Source organism: Anopheles ziemanni, chromosome 2, assembly GCF_943734765.1.
Source record: "Anopheles ziemanni chromosome 2, idAnoZiCoDA_A2_x.2, whole genome shotgun sequence".
Taxonomy (NCBI): Eukaryota; Metazoa; Arthropoda; class Insecta; order Diptera; family Culicidae; genus Anopheles; species Anopheles ziemanni.
In genome coordinates this window covers 91,521,916-91,531,466 of record NC_080705.1, presented here as the reverse complement: position 1 = coordinate 91,531,466, position 9,551 = coordinate 91,521,916, and the positions used below count along the sequence as shown (strand labels likewise).

The 9,551-nt window shown below is 49.3% G+C and overlaps 1 protein-coding gene across 1 annotated transcript in view; it reads left to right on the top strand.

Annotated features, from left to right (window-relative positions):
• The first annotated feature begins 4,370 nt into the window (after nucleotides 1-4,370).
• The window catches only part of LOC131281911 (serine-rich adhesin for platelets-like), a 29,401-nt gene continuing 24,220 nt past the window's right edge, over nucleotides 4,371-9,551 (top strand). Inside the window, exon 1 of the mRNA XM_058311274.1 lies at nucleotides 4,371-5,046. Coding sequence (XP_058167257.1) covers nucleotides 4,371-5,046 — 676 coding nt within the window. The remainder of the gene's footprint in view (nucleotides 5,047-9,551) is intronic.

Sequence of the window (9,551 nt, the reverse complement as noted above, 5' to 3'; positions counted from 1 at the left end):
ACTTCCCGAGCCCGAGATACGCAAACGTGCGCTGAGTGCAGAAAGGTGTTGCTGCACTACTGTGCGCTTCGGTCGTCTGTGCCGTTCAGTTTTTCGGTGTGTTTTCTTTCCTCTACTCCAGTGTGCTTCCTCGCTCCTCCGTGTATGTGTTCCAGCTCTGTGTGTTTCTTAGCCCAGGTTGCGGTGTGGCCAGTGTGGTGTGATTTTCCAGACGATCCCTTCCGTTTCCTTGACATCTCGAGTGTTCCCTCTTCTCGCATCGGCGAATCCCGTGACACGCTACGGTACGTTTGCAGCAGTGAAAACGGAACTCCGTCACTCCGTGCGTTTTTCCGTTGCCGAAAGGACACCCTTCGATTTTCCCTTCGGTCCTCTTCCCTTTTTTCGCGAGGGAACTGGGTGCGTGAGTGCCTGCCCCTGCGCCGCAGTGCCGTAAGCAAACGCTCAGGATAAGCGCACACTGCGCGATTGTGGACTGAGTGGCCTGTTTGGGTGCTGTCAACAATCGTCCACCCTTTCCGGCTACAAGGGAGGTACCGGAGGGAGGGGAAGGTGGGACGGAGGGACAATAAAAACACCCTTCCCACTGGTGGACGTCCGTTCGGACGTGACGTTCGCTTCGGAACTCACTGTGACAGACGCTGCAGTGACGGTGGTGGAGGAGGACACGCTCGCGATGAGTGTGCCGAATCCGACACAGGTCTGAGTGCCGGAAAATGGCAACTTGTTTGCTGCATCAGTCCCGACCACCAGTGGAAAACCCACTTGTCGCAGCAAGGCGCCTTAGCGCAGGAAAAACCGACACACGAGTTACCCGCGCGAGGCCACGGTCGTACACGGTGCGGCTGTATTGGTGGCACATCGTGCCGAGCAGAGCCCACAGCAACACCAGCAACAGCGCCAGCTCGGAGGCAAGCATAAAAGCCAACCCGTAGTGCCACCGAAAAAGGAAGCATGGCCGCCGGGCCCGGTTCTGGTGTTGGTTGGTTTGTGGCAGAAAATTTGCGCAAAAATGGCCCCGCAGGCCGCGATTCGCGAATGGCTCCGAGTGGCCCGGTCACGAGGTTGCGTAGCGTGTCGTTTTTTACACACCGCAAACGTTGGTTCCACTACAAAAGTGCTATGAAGTGAAAATTCACCTTCGAATGTAAGTTCGTCTCTTTCCGGACATTATTTGCGGCGCAAAAAGAAACTCCTTTCCGCACAGTGTTCCGCGATAGTGCCGATAGTGGTGTTGAGAAAATAGTACCTAAATGAATCAAGTGGAATCCATTTTCCGAAGGAATCGATAAGCAGTGAGAAAAATCCGAACAGTCGACTGCCGTTACACACCGTTGCGTCTGGGACGGTTGTGTTGTTTGCGAGTCACGGTCCGAGGCCAGCGCAAATCGTTATCCTCGGGGCAAACGTCCAAGTATTGTGTAACCGGAAGGCAAGTGTAACAAGCCCGGTTTCTTTTTTTACTCCAAACCCGTGAGTGTTAGGTACGAGGTTCTGCCTCCGAGCGGTCCTCGGATCGAAGGTTTTACAACCACCGTTATAACCCACAGCGTCCGTCGAAGTTTCGACGAATCCCGAATGGCACCTGTTGGCATGTCAATGAAGATGGATTTTTGAAGGGGCCCGGGCGAAGGGGGAGAGGTGAGCGAACGAACAAAGAGCGGACGGTGAAAAATCGACCAAAACGGACTCAATCCTCCAGGCGCCTCGAGTGCTTCTCGAAACGTCCCTTCCGCGCGCGGTTCCGTACATCCCGGGTGGGTGGGTGGGCAGAAGTTTTTCGCCGTCCCACGACTTTCGACACCCCCTCCGCGGGCGGTGTTTTGCTTCCCCCGCTTTCCCCTGTTCGGCCTCAACAGAACCGGGTTTCTTTTTTCTCCCCCTTCTTCGTCCTATTCGTTACCTAAATCCGGAACGGCACTTGCTGCTACACACAACGACGCGCAACGGCGCTGGCTTACTACCACTTACAAGCTACTTGTTGCATGAGGGCCACCCCCGGGGGTGCCTGTAATAATTACTTCGCCACGAATCCGAACCATAATCGTGGTCGTCGTCGTCGTCGTCGTTGTCATCGGCGAGCGTATCAACCCGAGTTCCGAACGCGTCATCGCGGCGTTTTTCCTTTGGTGCTCACCTTTTATAGCGACCCGATTGGGGTGGAAAGACTCCCGGGAGTGAGGGTGCAACGGTGAGTTTTAATGGATACTCGAACGGATGCAAAGCCATAGAATCGGGTGTGTACTAAACTAAATGCGTGCAGTGGAATATTAAAAAGACACGAAAATGTAAGAAACTATAATGTAACATCTTTTATCCATTGAAAGCAATCTAAAACAACGAAAGCAATAACCACTCTGTGAAAAATATAAAATCATTTATGTAATAACAACACCTGTTGAGGAAAACGAACGATAAAAGTCAATGTGGCAAATCAGTGTTAATTAAAGTATAATTCAAACAAACTAAAAAACTACTCGTAGGCTCTTCGTAACATCAACTAAACAAAACAAACAACACTAAATTCACCCAAATTGAAACATTGTTTGTAAAAATAGAGAAAAATCTATGAAACTTTCTGGCAAAGAATCAACACTAAAGCAATACATCGAATCAGTAACAAGTGAGCAATCAATTACATCACGCGTAACTACAAGCAATGAAGTAAATAAGCGTGACGCAAACCAAAAGCAATAGCAACTACCAACAAGTGATAGTGTCCGAACGAACGTCGAGTCGATTCGCATAGAGGATAGCAACAGGACTCGAGTGAGAAGTCGTGACATGAAGCGAGCGTTGTTTGTGCTGATCACGCAAGAATCCTCTAACGCTGCGTAGGCACAACTCTGTGTGTGGCTGGGGGTTCCGTGCTGACCGCAGCAGCACCCCTCGTCCCCGATCCTCTCCGCTGGTTTGCTGGTTCAGCAGAAAGCACCCAAAAGCCTGGCCAACGGGCTCCGTGCGGATGTGAAATGCTGTCCGTGTTTACAGTGACATCAACGGACGGTTTTGCTTAAGTACTCGACCGAGTCGGAGCGACCATCCCGCAAGGCACACACGTACAAACAAACACCACAAGTCGTTCCGTTTGTTTGGCAGCACTCCCGGCGAAAGGGTCGGGCACATCTTGGGCCGCTCCTTGGGCGCGCGCGGACGGATTCGACGGAAAACCTTCGCTGTAAAATTAGAAACGCTGCGTAGCGAGCCGTGAAAGGAACACATCCGGAACGCTCGAATCGACGCCATCATCAGCACCATAAAGGCACCTGCTCCGAGTGACGTCCCCGAAGGAAGCGCGCGTCGAACCGGAAGGCGTTCGAACCCCTTAGGCCTTGGGTAAACATCGGAACCCCCGGAAAAGCCCGCGTTGCGTCGAGGTGGATTTCGCCCGGTTGTGTGTCGTAAAATCGGATAATGGGCCGCGCCGCAACGCGCCGCCCCACCCGTCGTTCGCTCCCGCCAACACCAACCGTCGGCCATCGGCATCGGATCGTTCGTGCGCATCGCCAGCCCGTCGTGTTCGGTTCGGGCGTGTTGTGTCAGGCGGTGAAACATATTTCATAAATCCAACAAGTGTGTTTTCCTTTCCCTCCCACAGTGGGGCGTGCGGTGGGGGGTGACGGATGGACCGTTTTTCGGGAGTCCGACCGACGCGTTCGTGCTGCGACTGCGAAAACGGTGCGACCAAACTTTCACGCAAGCATTATTTGCCCGCAACTCCTTCCCCCGGGTTCGTCCCGTGTTTCGTAGGTTCCGGTTTGTTTGAATCGCCATCGATGAGTCGTCCTCGTGCTCACTTCCGCCGGCCGTGATCTATCGATGTGTGAGTGAAACAGGAAAAACCCTTCCCCCAAACTTCCCTGCGGTTCTCTCTCTCTCTTGCTCTCGTTTCCACCTTTTCCTTCACACTTTCTCTCACATACTCTCAACGAGGATTGTTTTCAACACACAAAACTGTTTCGACGATGAGCTGAGGGTGACTGTTTGCGCCAAAATGCAAATAAACAACCGCTAGCAGCTCCATCTGCGCGTGGAAAAGTGAACGAAAGGCGCTCCCGAAAAGGGAATCAATCAAGCGTCGGGAAATAAATGAGCAACTAGCGAAAGTGGTGTTTTATGGACGAATCGAAACAAAGCCGTTTAATCGTATCTGGCTTTTGATACGTTGACCAATTGACGACGTCTCACCAACACTAGCTCCTCGGGTCCGTTCGATGGGCACGGAAGCTAAACTAAACCTCGGCGCCTCAAAACGATAAACATCCCGCAGGAGGGTCGAAAAAGGGAAAACCGAGACCGATCGATTCCATCTGTATTCCATCCAATTTGAAAAGTGATCAACGAGCGGAAAGCGAAAAGAAAGCTCCAACATGCCGCGCTGTTACATCGTGAAAAAACAACAGCCCCCGGCGGTGGTGACGTCGGCGTACCGGAACCGGGTAGGGACGACGGTGGTCACAACGGCCAATCCCGGAAACCACCATCACCACCAGCAGCAACAGCAGCAACATCAAACAAGCACCTCGAGGCAGGTGCTGGTGGTCAACGGGAAATCGGCACCCGGCAAGGACGTGGAGCAGGTGGCGGAGCGCAATGGAGGGGTCGTGCGACGGGCGGGGGACGTGCGCGTGGTCACCAGGGCGGAGAGCGGAGCCGGAGGTAGCAGCAACAGCAACAGCAGCAGCAGTAGTAGTGGTAGTAGTGCCTTGGGAAATGTTATTGTAAAAAGCAATGGTGTCACGGTCGGCAAGGAAGCAACCGGAAGTGGTTCCGGCAGCAATCTCGTTATACTGAACAGCGTGAGTGTCATTAGCGGTGGCCCCGGGCTCGGCAGTGGAGTGGCGATGGACGGCGGCAAGGGGAAGGTGTCGGAGAGTGGCGGTGTTGTTGGTTTTACGCTGTCCAATGCGAATGGCGGGGGCGCCGGAGGCGGGGGCAACGGAGCGGGAATCGTGCAGCGGAAGGATGACTCCAACGGCCCGGTCAGCCCGACCGAGGGTTGTGTGGCGCCGATCTATTACACTAACATTTCCGATAATAAAAGTGGTAAGTAAAACAGGACAGATTTATTGCAGAGTCACAAATTTATAACAGAAAAATGTTTGAATGGATGTTCCATCGTTGTGAAACATGTGTTGGATTCACTCAGTTTATTATACATCAACTTTAAAAGGCATTCAAAGGCACGGAGGAAAATTAACGTTCAAATCCTTTACGCACATCATATTGCATACCTTTAGGCGGATTTTAATAAGTAACAGAAGCTCGTTGTAGTTTGCTGCTATTAAAAGTTGCAGTAGATTCCACAGGCTTAAAACGTAAATTTCAACATATTTTACTCAATTCGTGTCAACTTTACTTAAATAACTTAATCTGACAACTTTAATAAGAAAAAAAAGACAACTTTATATGCAATTTTCCCCATGATGGAGGCGCATGGTGGTTTATGCGAGTTGAGACAACCTAGAATCACACTTAATCTGCCACGTAAACCGTGCAAAATCACTTTAATCGTAGGTATTCTGGAAGAATCTGAAATCTCCACCATCGAAGCAGAGATTGACGCACCTTAAAGCCTACCGAAACCGATCGCTACACTCCAATCGGCTTTCTCAAGGCATCATAAATCAGCCGGGAGACATCGGCGGCGCGGACCACTACCCGTGGCATTCAATTAACCAAATTCTAAAGCCTTAACGTAACATTATTACACCCACCCCACCCCGTAATCCGTGCCCTCGTTCGACCGCACGCACCAACAGGACGACCCGACAAAGAAAATACCCCGCAGCAATTTTCCAAAGGCCGAGCCAGCTCCGAGAGTCGCTCCGTGGACGGTACAGTCACGCTGCTGTCATCGTTGCCGTTGATTGTGTGGCTGGGAAAACCTAATTTGTGCCGTCTGTGCCGCCGTCACCGTGGGCTTCGCAGTTGGTGGGGAGTTTTTTTTTTTTCGAGGGTGGCGGAAAGCCATCCCCATGTCGGGTCATTTTGTGGCCGGCCAGTTTGAAGTATGCGACTTCATCAACGGCTGGACCGGTTGACCGACCCCGTGCCACGGCGTAGAGCCTCACGTTAGCCTTCGTTAGCCGGTGCGCCGGTAAGGATCTTACATTATTCGTAATCACGCCAAAATAACAATCCTCCGCCTACTGAAAAAGCGACCGGGACGCTAGCGCTCGCCTGCTCGGTTGACACGTTGGCGTGTTGTGTGCGTATTGCGTCAGTGGTGTACGCAATAAAGGTGCTCGTACTTGTACGCACGTACCAACCACATTCGACCGGGATTGCTTTAAACTGGTAGAGGAGGAACCGGAAAGGCAAAAAAAAGGACGCACAGTGTGACTCCGAACGGCATAAGGTCAGTTAAATTAATACTAATTTGATTACACCTGCAAAGACTCCTTTCTGTTGTCGGTTTGTGGCAATCGGACGGAAATTATCCTCCGACATGGACGCAGGAAAAATAAAACCAATTTCCTCTTTCTGCGTTTAATTATTTTCCGTGTCTTTCGTGGTAAAAAGGGGCAAAGGCAGAACAAAAACGAACAAAAAAATCTGAACAACATAAAACCGGCGCGCAACACATACGCAACCGTCACCGGTGGAGATGGGAAGTTTCGCCTCGTAAAACATTCATACTCGACATATTTCACCGAATGTTCGGCATTTTTCCTCATCCTCTCCCTTTCACCGGAAAGGACGTCATGCTTGCCGTACTTCCAATTCATTCCCAACCGATTCCCGCATTGCGCACTCATTCGTGCTTCGAACCGGGAGCCTGGTAAATGTTTTTTCCATGTTTCGTGACAAAAGTTTTACCCCGCTTCCTTTCAAGCGTACCCATTAATTGCAGAGCGCCAAAGGACGCGCGTTTTTGGACTGAAAAAGGACACTGAGAGGACACAGCGCTTCTGGTGCGTGATGGATGGAGCAAGGTGTTGCTCACTGGGTGCTGAATAAGTCAAAAACTGTCACTGTCACTATGTGCGTGTGTGTCGAGGCCGGGTTTTAGGGAGGCAATCATTTGTACACACGATAACAAACTTTTTCGAATGCTACATAATACGGCAATTTGCTTCACGAACGCTTTGACCGATGGGTTTGCTGAGGGTGGGATTGGGTGGACCTCGACCCTACATAATACCTACGCTTTCGGACACACACACACACACACACTCATAGACTGTCCAACAAGTTGCCCGTTGATTGAACTCATAATCCAATTAGTCACATCACATGTTCCGTCGGATTGTTCGGGATCCCGGCACGGACAAATTGTGTGGAGTTTCACACCAAAGGAGAAAAAAAAGAAAATGGTTTGCAATCATAGGGGAGGGAGAAGAGAAGCAAGGTGGAGGGAATGAATGGAGCGAGTGAAGTACGTCAGTAAAAAAAATAAATCGAACGGTGATGAGCAATTACCGTGGTTTTGAAATTGGCTGTTGTTAAATTGACACTAAAATTAAAACCTTTATCCATTTCAAACAACCACAAAATGGAGATAATAAAATTAAACTTTCGCATAGCCATCAGGAACATTCACAACTTCCACCGTTTGTTTTTTTTTTGTTAGGTGGAAAACTTTAATTTGCTTATCTGTGGAAAAAAGAAACTCCATTTGATGAACAACATAATCGAGTAAACCGATAACAGTAGCGTACAGGTGAGAAAAATCAAATAAAAGCAACGCAACCGAGCGAGAACCCTGAAGGCTAAGGGGGGGAGGGGGGATTAAAAACATTAATTAGTCAGCCAAAGGAAACGCCTTTCCGCTGCACGCTATCAATTTTCTCGCGTGAAGCCGTCCCTTTTGCCCGACGCGCCGTAGAATTATATTATTCACGAACGGCAGCCATTCTGTTTTCCGTTGTACCTTGCCGTTTCCTTTGGGTTTGTGTTTTTTCAAAACATAACAGGAAGTGCGTGCAGCAAAACAGAGCCCGGAATAGCTCGTCGAACCGACGGTGATTCCGGGTCGGTGCGCGGGGCTAGGGGATGCAAAGATTGTGTTTTATTTCTCGATGTTTTGCTGTGGTTGACTGTTTGTAATGCAACACTTCCGCCAGGGCGCGTTTCAACTGGACTTACACGATCTTCCCAAAGGACTTTTTACATTTTTTTTACTTTGTTTTTATGAGCTCTCCACGAAACATTTCTATATTTTTATTTTAAACTCCAAATTCGACAATATTATTCTTGCTTCTTTTCTTTCTTATTCCCATCCGCTCGACTCAACTTCTATCACAAGAGTAGTAGTAGTAAATATGTATTTGAGAGGCTTTGAGCCGGGTGGCCTCTTTCACCTCTATTCTATCACAAGACTGCTCTTCGTTTGTTCTCGTTTCAATATATAAACTGTTTTTTCCTTTGATCCAAACGCAGATCTATCTCCGTTCAAGTAGGCTATAGTTCCAAATTATCATTGCCATCTAGCTTGTGAATAATTTCACTCATTCATTTGTTTGTTTCGATCAATTATTTAATTTCTATCTTATCTCGGCTCAATCCCTACAATCCATACGTTTTAAATGAACTTATTATATGTGTGATTTGCTTTATAATTCATATACATAGTACAGTAATGTTCTGTTTTGTTTGGTTCAAGCAAAACGACAATCTTTACAGATCGTGTTTTTCTTTCGCCTTCCTTTTCTGTATGGAACTCACACCTGTTCTTTCGTTAAAAAAGTGTGTCATTTTTGCCGCTACAACAAACTGAGCATAATGTAACACCATCATCGTAAAAACGTCGTCGCCCCCAGCTGAAGGACTTGTGTTTCCATTTTGCCGACGTGCCCGTGCTTCACTGCTCTCAAAACGTCCGTCGCTGTTTGATGTTCGGTGGAAGGCTATTCAACTTAAATAGGTGCAACAATTTGGACACTTTTCGACACCGACACCTACCGTGCGGCAGGAGGGAGAGGAGGGGGTGGGGCGGGGTTTGGAGCAACTTTATCAACAGCCGGGCGGAAAACGATGCATTACCCGAAGTGCAATACCCGCATCCACCCGCTCCCGGGAAGAATGTGGAACAACTAAGAGTGAAATGAAACAAACTTGCACACCTTGCTTCCTCCACATGAACAAAAGGAGAAGGAAAATCCACTTGACTGTGTCCTCATTTTCCTCCCCCGCCCCCGCTCCGACGGCGCTGAACTCGACCGACATCGAAAAAGTGCCGAATTTCGTATGCGCCAATGTTGCGTGCGACACGTAAAACATAACTGCCTGTGTGAAGAGACACATACAAACGTAAAAAAAAAACACACACACACCCACGCCTTCTACAAGTCGACACCTGTGAAGTGAAAAGAGTGAAAAATTCGCGGTCGTTATCGAATGTTGTTTCTACACTGTTTTCTCTCAGGTGCCACTCGAATTGAATGTTAACGGAAGTCGGAATGGGGTGGTTGGGGGGGAGGGAGGGGAGCTTAGTAGAAGAACGCACCGCGGCAGGCAAGTCAACAGTTTGAGCTTAACACCGGCCTGAGCTTTGCGTGGACACATTGACTTCGCTCCGGGGGTGTCGTTTTACTTCGTTTTTATGT